This window comes from Pan paniscus, chromosome 15 (assembly GCF_029289425.2).
Source record: "Pan paniscus chromosome 15, NHGRI_mPanPan1-v2.0_pri, whole genome shotgun sequence".
NCBI lineage: Eukaryota > Metazoa > Chordata > Mammalia > Primates > Hominidae > Pan > Pan paniscus.
Genome location: NC_073264.2, coordinates 87,556,061 through 87,580,607, shown reverse-complemented (window position 1 = coordinate 87,580,607; position 24,547 = coordinate 87,556,061). Strand labels below are relative to the sequence as shown.

General features: G+C 35.8%; 1 protein-coding gene across 1 annotated transcript; it reads left to right on the top strand.

Moving 5' to 3' along the window:
• The first annotated feature begins 12,263 nt into the window (after positions 1-12,263).
• On the top strand, positions 12,264-14,229 carry LOC100985316 (ubiquitin-conjugating enzyme E2 D3). Its single transcript, XM_003832734.5, has one exon. The coding sequence runs from the start codon at positions 12,506-12,508 to the stop codon at positions 12,947-12,949; it is 444 nt and encodes a 147-aa protein (XP_003832782.1). The 5' UTR covers positions 12,264-12,505; the 3' UTR covers positions 12,950-14,229.
• Positions 14,230-24,547: the final 10,318 nt, after the last annotated feature.

The following is a 24,547-nucleotide window of genomic DNA, read 5'->3' as shown; positions in this document are numbered from 1 at the left end:
GAAACTAATTTTCTGTTACATTACTTCTGAAGAAGGTAGAATAGGAGGTCAATAATAGCTTTGATCCTAAGTATTTGTCTTATTTTTGATCCCAATTTATGGATTAGCCAATATACACTGTCTAGTTACCAAAATGAAATAATTTGCTCTGAATAGACTTACATAGAAAGATAACAGAACTAGATTGTTGAGTAGAATAAAGCAAATAGTAACACACTGTTTATCTTGTGACTCTATGTATGTGTTACAGGCCTAAGAATGAATGGCAACACTACTACAAGTTGTCAATTCACAACATTTGCCTTTAGAGACTGAATTTAGAATTGGAGGATGGACACTTTCAGTCTTTTATTTTATACACTTCACTATACATAATGGAATTTTAGATAAATATGCATTTCTTTTTTAATTAAAACATAAATAGTAAAAGAATTGAATCTCTAATTATTTCTAATACTATTTTTAGACTTTGCCTAATATTGATGTACAGAGAAGGCTACACAGAAAAGTCTATTTATTTCATCCAAAGAGGATAGAAGATTGTGACTTTTATCCTGTTTAGCACAAAGAGGTTCTGAAAAAATCATTCCAGAAATGAATGATTGATAACCAAGGTGGTGGAATATTAATGAGGAATAAAGATTCATGCAGAGAAAATATTTGAAACTACTACTATGATAAGGAAAGCTTGAATTGCACAAAAGATGTAACAACGCAGCAGGTGGTACAGAAATCAGGGGAAGTGATTAGAGAGGAGATTATTGGAATCTTAAGGAGATTATTGGAATCTTAAGCACAGGGATCTATGTTGGGTGTTTTAACACACATTGTCACAATTAAAGGAATTGCTGAACATCAATCAAAGAGAATTGAAGACTTACAAGATTTAATTCATAGTGAATCAGGTTGAAACATCATTGCATAATATTATTCTAACAGTGATTATCAGACTAAGGGTAAACAAAGAGGAAAGACATGGAAGGGGTGATCTGGATAAAAACAGCCATACAATATAGGACAGCTTGCAATGGTAACTTAAAGGTAAGAGAGGCCCAGACCACTAAGGCACCACTGGCCTCAGAAAAGCCATAAACTGGACTCAACTGTACATATGAAATGATGAGAAATATCATAAGTGGAAAAGTTGCAGCTAGTGAGAAGTTGCCAAAAATTGGATCTAGTCATTGAGATATATTTGTGATGGATTCACCTTGACTGGTTATACTGATCAGAAACTGATTTCCAAGTAGCAAAGCAGATCATGGCTTCAAAAAAATAAATATATTAATAATAATTTCAAATTGAGGTCAACAAAAAGATTGTTAATGAGAAAGATATCCCAATGGCATTAAAGGATTATAAAAGGATACTATAAATAAAGGACTGGTTTCAGAATATTTAGGAATAAGGAATCCATATGACAATATAAAATGGCAGCAAGGACTGTGCTAAGGGAGTATAGAGCCTCCATCTGATATAGAGAGAGGTTGGGAGCTTTGACAGAGAAGCGGCAGGAATGAGAATAACTGGAAGAAGGGTATCAGCAAGACATGCATCTTGAGTTAATGGACACGAGTAGTATAAACGTTAACTTTTTCAATTTTTGCTGTATTTCTTGTTTTATTGATTTCTGCTCATATCAATTATTATCTTTCTTACTTTGAGTTTGCTTAGCTCTTTCTTTTCTAGCTGCTTATAATGCTACCTCAGGCCACTGATTTTAGACTTTCTCTCTTTTCTTACATGACCATTTAAAGATGTACATTTATTTCAAAGCAATGCTATAGGGGCACGTCAAAATTTTTGATGTATTTTATTTTACTATTATTCAAGATAAAATATTTTCAATTTCCTCCTATGGTAACTTCGAATCATAAATTAAGTGTCCTTTCTAAGTTTTCCCAGTATTAATGGATTTTCTAGACAACTTTTGGTAATTTGTTCCTAATTTAATTTTCTCATAGATGGAGAATATACTACATATGATTTCAACATTTTCATAAACATCTGGACTTTTTTAAAGGCTCAGAATGACATCTAATTTGAATATAATGTATACTTGAACACTGGAAAGAAATGTGTACCTTGCAGAAGTTGCATATAATGTCTTATTAAAATCAATGGGTTCAGGTGGTTAGTAGTGTTGTTCAGATCACCTGTCTTTACCGATTTTTGCCTAATTTTTATAGACTACTAATAGGGTGTTAAAATATGCAACTATAATTATGAAATTGTTTGTTTTTCCCTTTAAGTTATACAATTTTTGCTTCATGTGTTTGAAGCTCTCTGATTAGATGAATACACGGTTATAACTGTTGTGTCTTCTTAGGGCACTGACTCCTTTATCACTGTGAAATGTTGCACTTTATCCCTAGTAATTATCTTTTCTTGCAGTGTGTTTTATCTAAAATTAACATAATTTCTACAGTATTCATACATTTATAGTCTATTATATATGTATATATATATACCCTTTAGTTTAAACATGTCTGTGCCTTTATATTTAAAGACATCTCTCTTAGTCAGAGTGTAGTTAGGTTTTGCTTTTCCATCTATTCTGAAAAATCTGTGCCTTTTGGTTTAAGTGTTTGGTCCATTAACATTTAATATGATTACCAATATAGTTGAATTTAGGTCTACCATTTATCATTTGCTTTTTGCTCCCCTCCCACCTGCTGCCAATCTCCACCCACCTTTCCTGTTCCTCTGTTTTTCTTGTCCTACTCTTATTCAGATTATTATTGAGCCCATGAGAAAAATGAAAATCCCCAGGCTTTATTCCATTATAGCTTGAAAAACAAGCTCAGTAAGAGCTAAGTTATTTTATAGCTCTTTTCTTTCTTCTAATTATTAACTTAATTTTGAGGTGAAAAAACATAAAACTTTTCATGTATTGTTCATGCTTAAAGAAAACTTGGCCAGGTGTGGTGGCTCACACCTGTAATTCCATAACTTTGGGAGGCCAAGGCCAAAGGACCAGGTGAACCCTGGAGTTTGAGACCAGCCTGGGCAACATGACGAAACCCCATCTCTACTAAAAATACAAAAAATTAGCTGGGTGGCATGTACCTGTCATCCCAGCTATCCAAGAGTCTCAGGTGGGAGGATTACCTGAGCCTGGGAAGTCGAGACTGCTGTAGGTCATGGTGGTGCACTCCAGCCTTGGTAACAGAGGAAGACTCTATCTCAAACAAAACAAAACAAAACAAAAACAAAAACACTTCCAGTTTTCTGAGAGGGAGATAAAGGGACTTAATGAGAAACTCATGAATGCTTCACAGTCTAGTTCTAATCCCGCTCATCAGACCAATTATCCCTGTCCTCACAAAGTACCCACTGCCCCAGCTCCTTCTTCCTCCTCAACTTTTCACCCTCCCACCCTGCACAGATCATCACAGTTCTGAGTCTTGGCTTTGCACTTACCTCCATTTAAATTCCCTTCTCCTTATTTACTGCACAATGAATTTGTAATTTGTTTTATGATCCAGGTTGCACATTTTGTCCTCTTCTATGACCACTGCTCTATCATTATCATAGCAGAGAAACGCCTTCATTCAAAAGTCCACAAATGTGGAAAACTTTGTTATAACAGAAAACTTTATCATAATTAGTATATTTTATTATAATATATTATGTACTACTAGTAGTAGTACCTGTTTGTCACTTTTGTGAGCTTATGGAAACAGAGATCTTTTCTTGTGATTTTCTATTTCTTCAACATCTAGAGTACCTGAAGTCAGTCAACAAAATTGTCAGAATAAAATACTCTATTGTAGATTAAGAATAAGCCAGAATTTGCTTATACTAGAAACAATAGGTATGGTGTGGATGAAAATGTCAACACACTGGCAGTGAAGTGGGATGTAGTGAGGGGGATGCATACGAAGGTTTGGGTAGAGAGATCTAGCCTTTGAGTAAACATGGGGCATATTGGGATAGATAGTGGTAGGGAGGATGCTAGTGTTGACTTCAAGGATATGATTCTATTTTCTGATCAGTTACGACTTCTTGGGCTTAGGGCTCATGCAAGTGGAGTGACTGGCCACTACACAATATAATGTGTGGCAGTGTCCAAGGGGGAAATAAAGGTGTGTTATCTCTGCTGACATTCCAATGTATCCTAACTTTCTCAGATAAGCCAAAATTTCCAAGCCACTCCACAGAACTGCTATTCTCTGATCCAGTAGGAACAAGGACTTTCTGAGCAAAATGTTAGCTTACCTTATAAAATTTTGCTTTTTTCAAGAAGTAATTATAAACTAAAAGTAGAGTAATATAATCATTTGTTTATGTATGAAAATAAGGCAGTGTCTACAAGAGTCTATTTTCCCCTTCAGGGTGTCTCTGACTTCCTTTCAGACTAGATTTTTAAATACATACCCATTTTTATTGCGTCTTTACTGTTTGTATTGTGTAGGTATCTCTGGGTAGAGGTGTTAAATCTGCATTTTTTTCAGAGCCCCAAATTCTTACACCTGGCCTGAAACATAATTCTTTCTTAACATCCTGAGGGAGGTATCAAAAAGGACCACTGAATGCTACAGCAAAATCTCAGGAAAGCTCTGTGGATGTTGGCTGATTCTAAACTTCTATTTATAGAATAGGACTATACAAATTTCCTCTTTTAATATTTTCTTTTTGGTTCTCATTCCTGCATGTCTCCGCAAAACACACCCATATATTTTCTCCTTCTTCCAATGTCGCTCTCTGTCCCTGTTTTTCATGCTCACATCAAAACTAATATGTTTGGTATCTGTATGCTGAATTTTAATCTATGTTCTTCATCCACACTTACACTTCTAATATTGCCATGTGTTGTTCCTTCTTTGGAATTCAGTTTCTAAAGCCCCGTAGCGACAGATGACTGACCTCCCCAAATCCTTCACTAGCCGGAGTGTTACATAAACCACCTCCTCACCCAGGAAACCACAGGTGTGAGAGATGAGGTGTCTTTGTTGTTTGGGGTTTGTATTTTTTTGTTTCTAGACTTCTTACAATTGAGTACTTCATTGCTATAACCCAGCAGGAACTCATAAACACCCACATAGAGCATTTAAATCAATCTGAGAGAACAAGGCTCCCAACTGTAACTTTTCTAAACTTAAAATATATTGTTACAGGCTACAAGAAATCTACCGCATTCCCTATATAGTTTTATGCATGTCACAGAAGTTAAGTGTCTCCTGACTCGGCCGGTGGGTAAATCCTCTAAGCGAGTGCCAAAATCTTGTAATGCAGCAGATGGCAGATATAGCTGACAATAGCATTCAGTGAGGGATGCAGGCTGGTTCCCTAACCTTTCATCACAGAAATCACTCCCATTGTTTAACTCTGCATCTGCAGCCTATTTGCATGGGAGAGTTGATTCACTGAATGTTTATGATGTGTTGCGCTGGAGCGAGACACATATCACTCAGATTTTTCTCCGATGACCATTCCAACTACTATGTAAGGTCACTGCTTTTAGGTGGTAGTATTATTGTTATTATTTTTTGATTGTTATTCCCTAATGCACTTTGAAATATAAATCCTCAAATTTGAACCCCTAAACATAAAGTCATTTTATCTAACTTCCTCTGAACTTGTGATCTTACAGCTGTTGGGTAAATCCACCATAGCCAGTATCACAATAATCACAGTGTATCCTGAAAGCTTATGCTCAATTTTCATTCTTCCTGTATGAAATATAATGAGAACCTTAACTAGCAAGTGAATTCAATTGTGCCACCTCGGGAAAAGTCTTGTTGGAAACACATACCCAGCAGGGGAATCAGTCACTTGGAGAAATGGATTGAGTGTCTCCATTTCTGACTTTGCTACTGACCCCATAGCAATCTCAGGCAAATTACTTAAATATCTTCCCTCCAGCTTTCTTTTTATCAAATAAACACACAATTATTTATTATTTTTATCACATGCTGGAGACAAGTTAGGTGCCTTTATTTTACCAAATGATCTGGCAATACCAAATTCCTTTTGGTTATAATATGCTACATTACAGCATTGTTAAAGTAGAGTTACAGCCGGAAATAATCCCCCTCAGTAAGGTACAGATAGGTGGGGAAATATAATCATAGAGATATAGCCATCCTTCAAATCAAGATATTCTCTGGATCTATACTGATAACAACATGGCAATCAAGGCCGATGTATAGGACCCTAGAACAAGAAATGTCTAACAAATGAATGATCTTGTGTTATGTAGCTTCAAAGCCCCAATATATAGAACCAAACCCTCATGTTTCTTTTTAATATCAAATTGGTGTTACGGACTAATAAATCATCGCAAAATGAACGACCATATCCATACCAGTAATATCCTGTTACTGGTAATCCCAATAACAGGAATTATCAGCACCCTTAGGAAAGCCTTCTTGGGAAATCCCATAATAATTACCAATATCCTTAACTGCATCCCAAAACAGAAATGGCTGATAAAGGAATCCTATAGTTTGTTGCTTTTGTGTGTGGCTTTTGCCATGGTTGGGCAATTCATCCTTGTTGTTGCATATAACAGTAAATTATTACTTTTAAAAAATTTGGATTCCAATTAAATATATAAAAATGTATTACCATTTTATTTTTGAACATTTCACGTTTTAAATTATTTAGAGCTTACTTTTTCTGGACATAAGTATGTGCATTTCTGTTAGGTACGTACACAGTTATCAAACTGGGTCACAGTGTATGTACATGTTCAACTTTATACTGCCAAGTAGATTCCCTAAGTAATTGGACTAATTTACACTAGAATAACAGAGTATAAGTGTCACAATTATTCCTAATTTTGGAGAAACTCATTATTGCCAATCTTTTTAATATTACTTTTCTGGGGGGTGTTTAGTTAATAATACACTGTAGTTTTCATTTTCATTTTTGATGACTAATAGCTAGCTTTTGGCTCTGCTGGTTATCATTTTATGTGTTTTTTCCTATGTTACTAATTTGTCTATAATATTCATTATTTCCTTTTCTACCTCCTATTTGAATTCATTGTAATGTTCTCTTTCTAACTTCTTAAGATGGATTCTTAATTTTCAGTCTTTCTTTGTTGATATTGTATATGTACCTAAGACAATCAACTGCATCTAAGAACAGTTTAATTGAATTGCACAAATTTTGAAATATTGCCTTTTAAAATTGTGAGTCAGAACAAGAAGTTTTGTAATTTTTTCTTTAGCCTATGGGTTGTTTAGAAGCGATCTATTTTTCTTACTTCCAAATACTTAAGAACTTTTTAATTATCTTTTTGTTATTTTATTCCACTCAGCTTAGACAACATTGTCTTTATGATTTCAATCTTTTGAAATTTGTCAAGAATTGCCTTATGGCTGAAGAAAAATTCCAATTTGATAAACACCCTATGTATATTTTTAAAGTTCATATGAACTTGTGTAGAATGTTGTCGTGTGTCTCTTAGTCATTTTGTTAATCATGGTGTTCTAATATTCTACATGCTTACTGATTTTGTGTTCTTGTTTCATCTATTACTGAGAAAATTAAATTATAGTACTAAAATGGTGGCGTCTTTTTAGATGCCATTTCTAGGAAACTTAGTCAACCTATCATGAATTAAAAATGTCATTTTTCTAAGTTTTCTAAAAAGATTTGTTGAAGTTCTAACCCTAAGTAACCGTATTAAATAGGATCTTCACAGATGTAACCAAGTAAAGATGAGATTATTAGGGTGGGCAGGAATTGAATATGGCTGTTATCTTTCTGAGAGGAAAATGTTTTGGGAAGACACTGACATACAGAAAGAACAGCCACATGAAGATGGAGGCAGAGATTATAGAGTTATGTGGCCACAAGCCAAGGAACTCATGTGGCCATCAGAAGTTGGAGGAGATGAGGAAAGATTCACCTCTAAAGACTTTAGAGGAAGCATGGCTCTGCCAGTAACTCGATTTCAGACTTGTAGCATACATAACTGTGAAAGAATAAATGTCTGTTGTTTTAAAGCACCTAATTGCGATGCTCTGTTATGGAAACCCTAGGAAATGAGTAAATTTACATATAGATTTGGGAGTATGCACTGAAAATTGTAAATTCACTAAATCATACATATTGCATGGATTTGAGAAAATATAGAGAAAGTAAAGGTTAAATAAATACATTTGTGAAACTCCATGCTTGAAATTCTAAATTTTGAGCAATTGCAATAAAGAATTAGAGAGTAGATAATAGTGACTACTGTGTAAAAGAATAATGATAATAATAATATAATAAATGACTTAAACAGATTCAGGAAAATACATAAATCTCAGATCCACTTCTGGCTAAGAATGTTTTCAACCATGCTGTAAGTATACTAGTCTGTTAATTTTGGCTTGTTAAAACTGAAATATATGTTTAGGTTAACAGCTTAACAACTTGCATCTGGCTTATTTCATTGTATATGTTCTGTAATTTCAGTGGTTTTCTCTGTATTTCCAGTTGTCAGTGCTTCCACAAAACCAGATGGACCAAATTGACAATTGTAGTCAGGATCTTGGTGCTCAGAATAAATAGATCACTGGAGAAGCAGCTTCACAAAATGAGACCAGAGTAAATACTCTAACTATATTGATATATCACATATTACAAGTTGAAACTCCAGGCTGCATGAAATTGACTAGAATTCACAAATAATTGAATGTATGAATAAACATTTAGACTCCTTTACAGAAAGTCATGCAGGTATTTTTGAATTTTGAAAATGTCCAACTCATTTTGCTTTGCTCTTCAGATATATTCAGAAGAAAGACTGTATAAAAATAGATACCTTGTCTTTAGCAACTAAAAGGCACACTCAGGTTTTAACATTAATGATAAGTTTTTTTGGAGAGTAAGTTATTTTTTGAAAGATTATTTGACTTCTTTTTCTTCCTTTTCTTGTTTTCCTTTCTTTCCATTTATTTTCTTTAATATACTTCTTATTTTCTTCATTGATTTCTTCCTCCTGTTTTTGCCAAGTACATTTTAGATGGACATGGCCCCTTGGTTTAGTCTTCACAAAATATGTTGAGACAATAGCAGGTGATTATTTTAAGTTGACCATAACCAACAAAAAATCAAATAACACTTTTGTGCAGAACCAGATAAATTATTTTTGTACAATGACATTCTCAAACAGAAATGTTGCATACTTGAATCTGAGACAATTTAATCACCGTAGCTTTTAATGACAAGGCCTCAACCTTCTCCTATTTGATTGTTAGTGTGCATTTCTTTGCTATGTTTACCTTCTATTTTCTTTGAGAAAAAAAGACAGCGATAGTCTTAAATGGTAATAGTGCTGCAGTTGTTACTAATTAAAAAGTTAGCGATTAGGAAGATGAGTTGTTTTACACTGAGAGTTAAATTAAGAAAACCAATCAAAACCATGTAAAAAGACTGGCTAGGTGTGGTGGCTCAGGCCTGTAATCCCAGCACTTACAAAGCCTGAGGTGGGAGGATCACTTGAGCCAGGAGTTCAAGACCAGCCTGACCAACATGGTGAAACCCCATCTCTACTAAAAACACAAAAATTAGCCGAACATGGTGGCACCCACCTGTAATTCCAGCTACTCAGGTGGCTGAGGCACGAGAATCACGTGAGCCTGGGAGGCAGAGGTTGCAGTGAGCCGAGATTGCACCACTGCAGTCTAGCCTGGGTGAAAGAGCAAGACTCTAATTTCAATTAGAATCAAGGAGAATAGAACAGATAAAGAAAAAAAAAATAAAAGATATCAAAAGACTGATATTTCCCTATTTTCATCACTGGAAGACAAATGGCTTCTAAGTCACCAGGATTTGAATAACCTTTCTATAAAATATGATTAAATAAAAAGAACACATTTATACATAAGATAATTGGTCTCCCCCTCAAAAAAAAAAAAAGGCAGGGAAAATAATATAGATTACAAAGGCAAATGATGTTGATTTTCACCCAAATGCTGCCTATTGGTAGTAAAGTCTACCTACAATTTTATCTCAAACATAGAGAGCAATAAGTACATTTTAGCCAAAAAATGCTTGAGCATTTGTGGTGCCATAGGAGAGGCCACAAATGCAAGGAAGATGCATCAGGATATCTTCACCTGATGCCATTAAGCAATGCATTCATGGAATGCTCCTTCTTCCTCTTCATCTTACTCCATGCTTGGCAAGAAACTGCAAAAGTTCCTTATGAAAAACATCCCTATTTGCATCCCACACAAAATGACATCTGAAGAGAGAATGTGATGATCAGGCTGACAAGAGTATCCTAGGTATGACCACAACATTTTCTTTCCATAGAAACTTATACATATATCTATGCATGCAAAATTTCTGATTCCTCAAGGATCTAGAACCAGAAATACCATTTGACCCAGCAATCCAAACAACCCACAGGATTATAAATCATTCTACTATAAAGACATGTGCACATGTATGTTTACTGCAGCACTATTCACAATAGCAAAGACTTGGAACCAACCCAAATTCCATCAATAATAGACTGGATAAAGAAAACGTGGCACATATACCCCATGGGATACAAGGCAACCATAAAAAGGGATGAGTTCATGTCTTTGCAGGGACACGGATGAAGCTGGAAACCATCATTTGCAGCAAACTAACACAGGAACAGAAAACCAAACACTGCATGTTCTTACTCATAAGTGTGAGTTGAACAATGAGAACACGTGGACACAAGAAGAGGAACATCACACATCAGGGCCTGTCAAGGGGTGGAGGGCTAGGGAAGATATAGCATTAGGAGAAATACCTAATGTAGATGATGGGTTGATGGGTGCAGCAAACCACCATTGCACGTGTATACCTATGTAACAAACCTGCACATTCTGCAAACGTACCTCAGAACTTAAAAGTATAATAAAACAAAATTTCCATTCTGTATGTCTGTACAAAAACCACAACACAAAATGATTTTAATAATTTAGACCATAAAGTACATGTAGATTGCATTGCTTTGCTAATTGTAGGAATTTAATAAATACTTTTATGCAAAAGTGATGACTGATTAATTGGAGTATTTACTATCTTCTTTATTTTACCAAGTGCTAGAGTGACTTCTAGGGAAAATAAACTATTCTTTGTAGGAGGGATGGGAAAATGAGATCAGCCTCTTGAATTACCTACCAGACGTTATGCTAGGTATTTCATACATATTATTGCAAAAAGTCTCATATCACACTAGGTATTGATATCTTTTTATAGATTAAAAATAAAATAACTGAGACCTGTGGATGTTAAGGAGTCAACAAGAATACTAAATTATATATCCAGAGTTCAAAAAGAAGTCAAGCTGACTGTAAAAATCATGCGCTTTCCACCATAGCACATTTATAGTTATATTAAAGCTATGATCTGCAGAATGTGGTATGCATATCCTGAGGGATACAATAAAAGTTTCCAAGTAGTGTGTGGGCATAGATAATTTTGAGAATGTTGCTTTCCAATCCTTAATTTCTTTTTTTTTTTTCTTAACCTAAAAGTGAGAACACACCTGCATTTTGTGATCTTGTTCATTCTCCTATGCTCATTCCTGTTTCAAAATAGCCCCGTTTCCCACTTATAAGAGTATACCTCTGAGCATTCTCAATTCTTACTGGTGTGCATTGCTTTGGAGTATACAAGTCTCTGTTCTCCAAACAGTTCAAATATAATTCTCCATTAATCAAGGTGCCATGAACCCACAGTAGACCCCATGTCTTTCCTATTTTAAAAGTATTTCTGTTAATGGTGAAAAATGACATTAGAAATTGAATTTTTTCACAAATTATAATACCATGAATTCAGATATAGCATATGTTTGACAACTGGAGTGAGAACTTCCCCTAAATATTAAAAAAAAAAATGGTTTTGTTCCATAGAAAGAACTTGTGAAAACCAACTAAAAAGAGCATTGGAAAACATATTAAAGGCAGTGGTATTATATTTCATTCAGGAAACCAAATCATGAGAAGGCATTTGAATTTTGCATATTTTACAAATTCCAAATATTTAAAAGTGTTTGCAAGTCTGCTTCGAAATACCAGTCTGTTTCTCGTTATTTACTTTCCGCATTTTGGTTATTCTCACTAATGAATGGAGAGATTCTCCTCTTCATCACAAATATCTTGGTGCATCTGATGGTCAAAGAGTTCCGTGAAAATATATTTAAATCACGTAATAAGATGAAAGCATATTACCAAAGCTATTGCATTGACAAGTGGATATTGAAGTACTACGAGATACCAAGGATTTCTGAGTGTGCATAGTTAAATATGATGCCTCTAAATAAAAGAGTAGATTTTGGGGGCGGAACCCCGTCAGGAAAAGCGCACAAAACTGCTCTTAAGTCATTGCAGAGCTACCGCTTCGGTTAGCCAGCCACGAAGTTCTCGCGAGAGTCGTCTCCTCGATACCAAGCGCCTGTGTCTGGCAGAGCTGGTGTGAGACGAGACAATCCTGCCCCGCCGCCGGGATAATCAAGAGTTTTGGCCGGACCTTTGAGCGTACACCGAGAGAGTGAGGAGCCAGACGACAAGCACACACTATGGCGCTGAAACGGATTAATAAGGAACTTAGTGATTTGGCCCGTGACCCTCCAGCACAATGTTCTGCAGGTCCAGTTGGGGATGATATGTTTCATTGGCAAGCCACAATTATGGGACCTAATGACAGCCCATATCAAGGCGGTGTATTCTTTTTGACAATTCATTTTCCTACAGACTACCCCTTCAAACCACCTAAGGTTGCATTTACAACAAGAATTTATCATCCAAATATTAACAGTAATGGCAGCATTTGTCTCGATATTCTAAGATCACAGTGGTCGCCTGCTTTAACAATTTCTAAAGTTCTTTTATCCATTTGTTCACTGCTATGTGATCCAAACCCAGATGACCCCCTAGTGCCAGAGATTGCACGGATCTATAAAACAGACAGAGATAAGTACAACAGAATATCTCGGGAATGGACTCAGAAGTATGCCATGTGATGCTACCTTAAAGTCAGAATAACCTGCATTATAGCTGGAATAAACTTTAAATTACTGTTCCTTTTTTGATTTTCTTATCCGGCTGCTCCCCTATCAGACCTCATCTTTTTTAATTTTATTTTTTGTTTACCTCCCTCCATTCATTCACATGCTCATCTGAGAAGACTTAAGTTCTTCCAGCTTTGGACAATAACTGCTTTTAGAAACTGTAAAGTAGTTACAAGAGAACAGTTGCCCAAGACTCAGAATTTTTAAAAAAAAATGGAGCATGTGTATTATGTGGCCAATGTCTTCACTCTAACTTGGTTATGAGACTAAAACCATTCCTCACTGCTCTAACATGCTGAAGAAATCATCTGAGGGGGAGGGAGATGGATGCTCAGTTGTCACATCAAAGGATACAGCATTATTCTAGCAGCATCCATTCTTGTTTAAGCCTTCCACTGTTAGAGATTTGAGGTTACATGATATGCTTTATGCTCATAACTGATGTGGCTGGAGAATTGGTATTGAATTTATAGCATCAGCAGAACAGAAAATGTGATGTATTTTATGCATGTCAATAAAGGAATGACCTGTTCTTGTTCTACAGAGAATGGAAATTGGAAGTCAAACACCCTTTGTATTCCAAAATAGGGTCTCAAACATTTTGTAATTTTCATTTAAATTGTTAGGAGGCTTGGAGCTATTAGTTAATCTATCTTCCAATACACTGTTTAATATAGCACTGAATAAATGATGCAAGTTGTCAATGGATGAGTGATCAACTAATAGCTCTGCTAGTAATTGATTTATTTTTCTTCAATAAAGTTGCATAAACCAATGAGTTAGCTGCCTGGATTAATCAGTATGGGAAACAATCTTTTGTAAATGCAAAGCTGTTTTTTGTATATACTGTTGGGATTTGCTTCATTGTTTGACATCAAATGATGATGTAAAGTTCGAAAGAGTGAATATTTTGCCATGTTCAGTTAAAGTGCACAGTCTGTTACAGGTTGACACATTGCTTAACCTGATTTATGCAGAATTAATAAGCTATTTGGATAGTGTAGCTTTAATGTGCTGCACATGATACTGGCAGCCCTAGAGTTCATAGATGGACTTTTGGGACCCAGCAGTTTTGAAATGTGTTTATGGAGTTTAAGAAATTTATTTTCCAGGTGCAGCCCCTGTCTAACTGAAATTTCTCTTCACCTTGTACACTTGACAGCTGAAAAAAAACAACATGGGAGTAATAATGGGTCAAAATTTGCAAAATAAAGTACTGTTTTGGTGTGGGAGTTGTCATGAGGCTGTGTTGAAGTGACTTATCTATGTGGGATATTGAGTATCCATTGAAATGGATTTGTTCAGCCATTTACATTAATGAGCATTTAAATGCAACAGATATCATTTCAGGTGACTTAACATGAATGAAGAAAAGTCAATGCTATTGGATTGTTTAAAAATAAATAAATAAATAAATAAATAAATAAAAGAGTAATGAGTGTCATTAATGATCATGACTTTGGCCTTAGTAATTTTTTTTCATGGTACAACTGATGGAAATGATGAAACTAAACAACCAACTTCCTGGTCTTGATGTAAATTGGTGTTTCAATAAGAAGGAGGATAGAATAGAGTTTTAAGCTAATAGGTTACTAAATGTAAAGTTTGATACCTGATAGTGATATTTTACATATAATGTGTAATGAATTTAAACATCATTTATGTGAAAAAGCTTTTTGATGCTTTTACATACAAAGATGTGAAATAGAAATATAATTAATAACCTACATATTCTATTGTGAGCAACAAATAATTGTCCAGGGATACAGGAACTACCTGGTGAAAAAAAAATCCATCTCATTAAGAAACGTATTACTAACAAAATCACTAACCTTTAATGCCTAATAATTATGTAATACAATTTATAAAATGTTATTTTAACCAATTTTTTACTAGTGATACAATCCAGAAGATTTTTAAAAAATTTACATAGTCATAAGAACTCTTTAAACATCTTTCTCTCTTTGTGTATATATGAGATATGAATATATATAGATATATGTATGAATATATAGGTATATAGATATATATATGAATATATAGGTATATAGATATATATATATGAATATATAGGTATATATTTATATGTTATATATAACATTATATAAATAAATTTTAATATATCTGTACTGTTTATATATACATATAAGCATGCTGCAATGCTGCATATGTAATTATTACAGAAATAAGTGATAACAAACATTGAGCACACAATTATATTAAAATAAAATTACAAATGGACTTTAGAATGAAAAAAATAGTTTGAGGAGAAAAAAGAGATTTAAATGCACACTACTTTAAGAACTTGTCTTTTTTAAAATAGGGGATATAAAATTACAATCATATTTGTATTTATTTAGTGCATTTTAAAGGTTTCTGTAATATATTTATTTTTCAATGTCAATATTTGCAATACACAACAAGCTATATTCTTTGTAACTTTTAAACTGAAATGAAAATTTTAAGAAGACGCCTAAAAAATCAGGGAGAGGACATTTAAATTTTAAAAATTAAAAAAATCCTTTAGGGGATATATAAGTTAAACGAAAAGCTTGAATCTGCTGGATTAAACAAATGACACAACATAGTCTGGGCACTTGGAGTTTGCTTGGGCCAAAGGATGTGAATCAAATGTTGCTATTTAGCTTCTGAGATGCCTGAGGACAGCAAGAATGCCTGAGAATATCATAGATGCTCAAAGCATTAAGGGGTTACATTTTCTAAAATTTTTTGAAGTTTCCTTTTTTATATTTTGAATTAAATTGGCATCCAAAAGAAGATTCAAATGAGAATAGTGATTTGGTAAAGAACATTGAAAGATTTTGCTTACAACTGGGTATACTACGGTGTGAGCTGAGAATAATAACAGTAGTAATAGATGTCACAAACTAGACTCTTAGTAGTCATGGCCCCTCTAATGGAAAACTTACTTTATTTCATTTTTTTTACATTGAAGTTTGTTCATTGATTAAATTTTGCAACATGTGTATTTAACTGAACATACCATCCATGCTGAAATGCTTCTAACAATCTTAAAATGGGCATTTTTTACTAGTGGTTACAATATGCATTACCTGAAGAATACAAAAGCATTTTTATTTTTTCCTTTAATGATACAACATACAAATGCTGACTTGACATATATTCCCATATAATTTTTGTCTTGCATTTACATCTCAAAGATTAGTAAACTCAGAGGACATGCTGTAATCACAATACGGAATATACTATATTTGTATTTCAAGACTTTATTCCAACCCATTTCTTCTCTTATGTTGTAAAAATCTTCATTATATTGTTTAAGGAGATGGTCCACAGGAAGTTGATGATGCCCAAGGTCCAAGTTGCAGCCAGCTAAGTTTGCTATGTTGTGGCTCCCAAATTGTGGTCATAGGTTTCTATGACCAGGCTGAAGGACCACTTAGAAACAGGGCCATCTGCCTCCCTCTCTGTCCCACCCCTCTGGGAATCAACTTATTGTTTCATTTTATACCATCAATAACTTTATTTTGCTTATGAAGATGAAGTTTCCATGGCATAGAGAAGTAAAAGAGATTTGGCCGAAGTCGCTGTTATGGATTGAATTGTGTTCCCCTCAAATCCATTTATTAAAGCTGAAAGTCTCAGTGTGACTGTACTTGGAGATAGGCCTTTAAGGTGGTACATTAAGGTGGTAATTGAGGTTACATGTGGTCAAAATGTGGGGCCCTAATCCAACTGACTGATGTCTTTATAGGAAGACAGAGACACACCAGGACACCAGGGATGCACACACTCAGAGAAGAGGCCAGGTGAGGGCACAATGAGACGGTCATCTGCAAGCCAAGGTAAGATCCCTCAAGAAACACCAAATTTGCTGGCATCTTGATCTTGGACTTCCACCTTCTGAAACCGTAAGAAAATAGATTTCTGTTGTTTAAGGCACCCAGTCTGTGGTATTTTTAATGGCAGGCCGAGCTGATTTACATGCACTCGTGGTAAGGGGCAGAGGAAACTCTAAGTCATTTATTAATAATTCAAAACTTTGTTCCTCAGTACTAGTAAATATTTTGCAATCACTGAAGCACTTGTCAAATGTATATTTTCTCCTCATATTAACTAGCAAAATTAGCCTCACATAAACTCATCCACAAGTTTGTTAGTAGTTTGCCCCAAATGCACACCTATAAAAGTGGCAAGGCCCAGATTTGAACCTGGGAAAACAGGTTTTTAACTATTTCATTGCAACTACCTCTGACATCAGTGTACCTAATTTATATTTTTCCCCTGAAGTTAAAAATTGATGGTATGTTTAGAGTTAACTTTCTGGGCTAAATTCCTGTTGTTTTAAAACATTGTTTTTTCAACAACTCCCCAAATATTCAAAGAGGAGAGTATCAGAGTTAGTTTTGATATAAAAATACAATCATTTTACCATTGATATTTCTCATGATCTTACTATCACTCTTCAAACCCTGAAAATTCTCCTGAAAACTGAGTAGACATTATTGCAGGTTTTCATGGTACCCATAATGTTATAAAATTATTGAAAATTTAAATCATAAATGTGTAAAATTCCAACATTCCTGTTAAATGACTAAGACTAGTTAAATCAAGCCTCATTCAGAGAAAAATATAATAATCAAATGTGAATGATTGAGCTGGTAATTAAAGACCTCCACTGTGTCCAAGTTTTTAACACCTGAAAGAAAATTATTATCTAATTTAGCATTAATGCTGACAAGAGATGGCATAAAGTTGTTCACATTAGACAGGCCGACTGCTGAGGAAAAAAAAAAAATAGTTCAAGTATTTTCTAGCACCAAAAGACCAGAGAGACAATTTACAGATTCTCACAGAGGATAATCAACCTTGTTTCTTTCTTGGCTGTTGCCTAACTACAAAATATTCTTTTCTATTCATTTAAAAAACAAAAGAGAGACTATAATTTGCAATACAAAATCAAACATAATTTAATGTCAGTGAACTAAATAATTACAGTATTTACTATTTCAAGTTGCACTTTTCCACCGTGGTCTAGATGGGCTTAATTAAATCTCTTTAAATGGGATGGGCTCATGGTCTGAAATCTTACCAATTCAAGAGTCAGGCCAAGGGCCATGCCTAGTTATTTTCTGCTGCACTCAACTAGCAATGAAGTCAGCGCGTAAAAGTAAAGTTAAAGAAACACCATTAAATCAGTAAGGATCTGAAGTTTTAATTTAGTGAAAGAGTTAATTTCATATTGCTTATGATGGGATTCCCTTTGTAAAATCCTTCTCCTTGGTGGCTATCTTCCAATGAATATGACTAGCCATGCGTACCCATTTCCTGCTCTACCCACAGCTCTGCTAATGGACAACAGCTGTCCTATGGTCCCTGTGCTCCAAGCCTGAAACAGGCTGGTGGGTGATGGCAAAAGATTGAGACAATATGACCTAGGAGTTGAGGTGAGAGCATGATTCGTGAAAGAAAGCTAGATTTGGGCCTCAACAATAAGAAGGCTTCGAGGGTTTTTTTGTTTACGCAGCTGCTTGTTTATTTGGTTTTTGCTTGTGCATCTATATTTTGTATTGAGGAGCCATTGACAGATTCTCCTGGCTTGCATCAAGTTTACGCAGGAGCTCCACACACTTCCTGAAGCCATTTAGGCTTACTTTCTTTTTATTATTATTATTTTTATTTATTTATTTATTTATTTATTTTTGAGACAGAGTCTTGCTCTGTCGCCCAGGCTGGAGTGCAGTGGCACGATCTCGGCTCACTGCAAGCTCCGCCTCCCAGGTTCACACCATTCTCCTGCTTCAGCCTCCTGAGTAGCTGGGACTACAGGCACCCGCCACCACGCCCGGCTAATTTTGTTTTTGTATTTTTAGTAGAGATGGGGTTTCACTGGGTTAGCCAGGATGGTCTTGATCTCCTGATCTTGCGATCCGCCCGCCTCGGCCTCCCAAAGTGCTGGGATTACAGGTGTGAACCACCACGCCCGGCCCATTTAGGCTTACTTTCATATCCACTGGAGTGAAATAAAAGTAAGGCTAAACAGACTATTTGAGGTTGGTTTATTTGTTTAAAATATATGATAAGCACACTCAATCTGTATGTTGTTGATTCTTCACTTTTGCCCTTATAGTCCAGTTATGTGCTTGGCATCTATAAGGATTGCTTAGGTCATGTGGCTCCTGGGACAGGCTTGGCCTGGGTTACAGGCAGTCAGGCTGGCAAAGCTCAGAAATTTTCTCCATGTAGTTGCTCTTATGCCAATAGTAACTCTTGGCTTCAGTGTTCCTCCCTAGCTTCCCTTAGGAGAAGGCCAACTGGCTATGAGAGCATATTGTGAAGCTATCTTTAGGAACAGCTTTCCTCAAGAAGATTAATAGCACCAAATAGATTTCTCTGCATGCTGGAATTAGGTAACTAAGATACTGAGGTAAGAAGAAATAGTGCTAAAAGCTTAGACCAGGGATTTGAAAACTACAACCTATTATTTGTAGAGCACGTGAGCTACAAACACACACACACACACACACAAAACAGACAATGGCAATAACAAAGAATATGCCCGGATGTGGCCAGCAAAGCCTAAAATATTTGCTGTCTGGCCTTTTACAGAAAAGGTTTCCCAACCCCTGGCCTAGAGGCACTGTTAATAATCACCATTATGAGTTGCAGATAAAGAGAAACTACCTCTGTATAATTTAACAGAATTCTTACCCAGACCATGTAACTTACAGTTACTTTGGGAGTTTGGTAGACCAGTTTGCAGGCTCCAGATTAGAGACATTTCTATTAATAATGAGGCCATAGAGTAGAGCCATGAAGAGACTGCTGTTGTCATTGTGATGAGCAGACCACAGCCTGTCCCACCAACATTATCGATGGTTGGATGCTGTTACTGGGACTGCTAAGCTGCTATTACTGGAAATGGGACTTAGGGACTACTGCTTCCAGCGCCGTCACCAAAATGGATTGCTCATGGTCCCCAGTCCTTCACAGCTAGCTTCTGATTGAGTAACTCTAAAGGATTGCATGATGGGTGGATCCTCAGTCATCTTTCTGTGTTCAAACTGTATGGGTAGCCAGGAAAATAATAAGTGCTCTATGTGTTATCTATAATTGTTATTGTAGTTCTTTTCATTCCAGGAGCTCAAGGGGTAATTTGGGGCCTTCGTAATGCCACAATCAAGCCAATGGTTTAGCAGAGCAGGGTCCATAAGTGGTAAACGAAAACAAATTAGTCAAAAAAGGAAATGGATTAGATGCACAGAAGGAAACACAGATACCATGAGCAATTACTCTACGCCCCTGAGAAAGGCCTGCCTGATGACAGTTGTCATAAGTTTTAGTTTTCCTGTTCTTGAATTTCCATGAGATTCACATTTATTTTTCAGTTAGAATTTTTTTTATATGTACTGGTGTGAATAAGATATATTTACAGCCTGGTAAATGTTAATTGGAAACACTTTCCTGTTTGGGAATACCCATCCACCTCCCATGTTACTTAGGAATTGTATGGCTACAAGTAACAGAAACACATCTCAAACTAACTTGAAAAGATTTTAGAAATCTCCTGAAACCCAAAGGTAGAAATGATAGGGTCCTAAAGAATAACTCCATAAGGATTGTGTCTTCCTGTTACTACCTTTGGTTTCTCTTATACCTCAATTCAATTTCTTTGTTAGACAGGCTTAAACAAAAAAACAAAACAACCAAAACACATACACACACACACACACACACACACAAAACATGCAATAAACTTTGTGGACATCATGACAAATGTTTACCTCTGGCCTTTAACTTTCACAGTTTTAGCCACAGGAAAAAAATAAAAAATATTTTATCTGTCTGAAGTCTAAAATCTTAGTGAAAAGACTCACTGATCTAACATTCATATCCATCCTTACAACTGTCAAGGATGGCCAAGGCTGTGGCTTCTATCATTGGCATGATTTGAGGCAAGTGTTCTTTCTTGTACACACAGAAAAAGGTACGTAGCATAGCTCCTATTTCTAGGAATACATAACATAGTAGAAACTCAATTATGTAATTATAACACAGCAGTAAGTGCCATAATTAAGTGATGTGCTTATGCACAGCTTAGCACATCCAGCAAGAAACAGGAGAGACAAAATTAAGAATTAGTCTTTGACGGGATGCCATACTATTCTTATAATTGATATATGGTCCAAATAAGCCAGATGTCTCTTTCCAATTACTATGAGGATTTTAACTTAAAATGTATAAAGGCAAAATCATACATGTAACTTGAGACTGTCCGATTCCACACTTTACGATGACCAGCTACCAGTTTATTAATATGCATTTATGTGAAATGATGTAATTGTATTCAGAAGGACTCAGAAAAAGACTTACTTCTCATACTCTTTCTCCAAGAACCATGTGAAAACACAAGTCGAAATGTCGTTAAAAGAATTGTCTCCGCACTGGTATTTTTCCGGATTTCTTTTCTTTTTTTTCTTTTTTTTTTACATCAAGTCAGTTTATTTTTATTTTTATTTTTTTCTTTTATTATTATACTTTAAGTTTTAGGGTACATGTGCACAACATGCAGATTTGTTACATATGTATACGTGTGCCATGCTGGTGCGCTGCGCCCACTAATTCGTCATCTAGCATTAGGTATATCTCCCAATGCTATCCCTCCCCCCATCCCACAACAGTCCCCAGAGTGTGATGTTCCCCTTCCTGTGTCCATGTGATCTCGTTGTTCAGTTCCCACCTATGAGTGAGAATATGTGGTGTTTGGTTTTTTGTTCTTGCGATAGTTATACTGAGAATGATGATTTCCAATTTCATCCATGTCCCTACAAAGGACATGAACTCATCATTTTTTATGGCTGCATAGTATTCCATGGTGTATATGTGCCACATTTTCTTAATCCAGTCTATCATTGTTGGACATTTGGGTTGGTTCCAAGTCTTTGCTATTGTGAATAGTGCCGCAATAAACATATGTGTGCATGTGTCTTTATAGCAGCATGATTTATAGTCCTTTGGGTATATACCCAGTAATGGAATGGCTGGGTCAAATGGTATTTCTAGTTCTAGATCCCTGAGGAATCGCCACAATGACTTCCAGAATGGTTGAACTAGTTTACAGTCCCACCAACAGTGTAAAAGTGTTCCTATTGCTCCACATCCTCTCCAGCACCTGTTGTTTCCTGACTTTTTAATGATTGCCATTCTAACTGGTGTGAGATGGTATCTCATTGTGGTTTTGATTTGCATTTTTCTGATGGCCAGTGATGATGAGCATTTTTTCATGTGTTTTTTGGCTGCATAAATGTCTTCTTTTGAGAAGTGTCTGTTCATGTCCTTTGCCAACTTTTTGATGGGGTTGTTTGTTTTTTCCTTGTAAATTTGTTTGAGTTCATTGTAGATTCTGGATATTAGCCCTTTGTCAGATGAGTAGGTTGCGAAAATTTTCTCCCATTTTGTAGGTTGCCTGTTCACTCTGATGGTAGTTTCTTTTGCTGTACAGAAGCTCTTTAGTTTAATTAGATCCCATTTGTCAATTTTGTCTTTTGTTGCCATTGCTTTTGGTGTTTTAGACGTGAAGTCCTTGCCCATGCCTATGTCCTGAATGGTAATGCCTAGGTTTTCTTCTAGGGTTTTTATAGTTTTAGGTCTAACATTTAAATCTTTAATCCATCTTGAATTGATTTATGTATAAGGTGTAAGGAAGGGATCCAGTTTCAGCTTTCTACATATGGCTAGCCAGTTTTCCCAGCACCATTTATTAAATAGGGAATCCTTTCCCCATTGCTTGTTTTTCTCAGGTTTGTCAAAGATCAGATAGTTATAGATATGTGGCATTATTTCTGAGGGCTCTGTTCTGTTCCATTGATCTATATCTCTGTTTTGGTACCAGTACCATGCTGTTTTGGTTACTGTAGCCTTGTAGTATAGTTTGAAGTCAGGTAGTGTGATGCCTCCAGCTTTGTTCTTTTGGCTTAGGATTGACTTGGCGATGCGGGGTCTTTTTTGGTTCCATATGAACTTTAAAGTAGTTTTTTCCAATTCTGTGAAGAAAGGCATTGGTAGCTTGATGGGGATGGCATTGAATCTGTAAATTACCTTGGACAGTATGGCCATTTTCACGATATTGATTCTTCCTACCCATGAGCATGGAATGTTCTTCCATTTGTTTGTATCCTCTTTTATTTCCTCGAGCAGTGGTTTGTAGTTCTCCTTGAAGAGGTCCTTCACGTCCCTTGTAAGTTGGATTCCTAGATATTTTATTCTCTTTGAAGCAATTGTGAATGGGAGTTCACTCATGATTTGGCTCTCTGTTTGTCTGTTTTTGGTGTATAAGAATGCTTGTGATTTTTGTACATTGATTTTGTATCCTGAGACTTTGCTGAAGTTGCTTATCAGCTTAAGGAGATTTTGGGCTGAGACAGTGGGGTTTTCTAGATATACAATCATGTCGTCTGCAAAGAGGGACAATTTGACTTCCTCTTTTCCTAATTGAATACCCTTTATTTCCTTCTCCTGACTAATTGCCCTGGCCAGAACTTCCAACCCTATGTTGAATAGGAATGCTGAGAGAGGGCATCCCTGTCTTGTGCCAGTTTTCAAAGGGAATGCTTCCAGTTTTTGCCCATTCAGTATGATATTGGCTGTGGGTTTGTCATAGATAGCTCTTATTATTTTGAAATACGTCCCATCAATACCTAATTTATTGAGAGTTTTTAGCATGAAGCGTTGTTGAATTTTGTCAAAGGTCTTTTCTGCATCTATGGAGATAATCATGTGGTTTTTGTCTTTGGCTCTGTTTATATGCTGGATTACATTTATTGATTTGTGTATATTGAACCAGCCTTGCATCCCAGGGATGAGGCCCACTTGATCATGGTGGATAAGCTTTTTGATGTGCTGCTGGATTCGTTTTGCCAGTATTTTATTGAGGATTTTTGCATCAATGTTCATCAAGGATATTGGTCTAAAATTCTCTTTTTTGGTTGTGTCTCTGCCAGGCTTTGGTATCAGAATGATGCTGGCCTCATAAGTTGTCCAACATTTGTGTTCCTTCTCTGGCCAGCTGTGTCTACTGATTTTATTGTGGTATTGGCAGAAAGAACATCTTCAGGATTAGGGTGGAATGCAGCAAGAGATTCTGCCTTGGAAAGCAGCGTTGGCAAGTTTATAGTTCTCTGCATGATATTGAGCATCCTTTCTGGCAACAGTAGCTCATGGCATTTTCTGTTTAACTGCTCTGTGGCTACTCAGGATATTACAGAAAGAAGGGAGCTACTGGTTCAACAGTCTGCAGAGACATCTCAGAAGAGATGGCATTTGAACTGCAATGAAATAAATTCAGAATCACATAGCTATTTTAACAGTTACTAAGATGCCGATTTCTTGGCCAATGCTGTATTCTTTTATATCTTGCTGTTGTCCTACATTATTTGTTGCATCTGAAGAGCAAACCATTAACTGAACTAACTGGTACAGATCTGTGGTTGAGAACAATGAATATCTAACAAAATCTTGAATTCTGCAGCAAATTTCCTGAGGTATAGGACAACCTGACATTATAGTTCT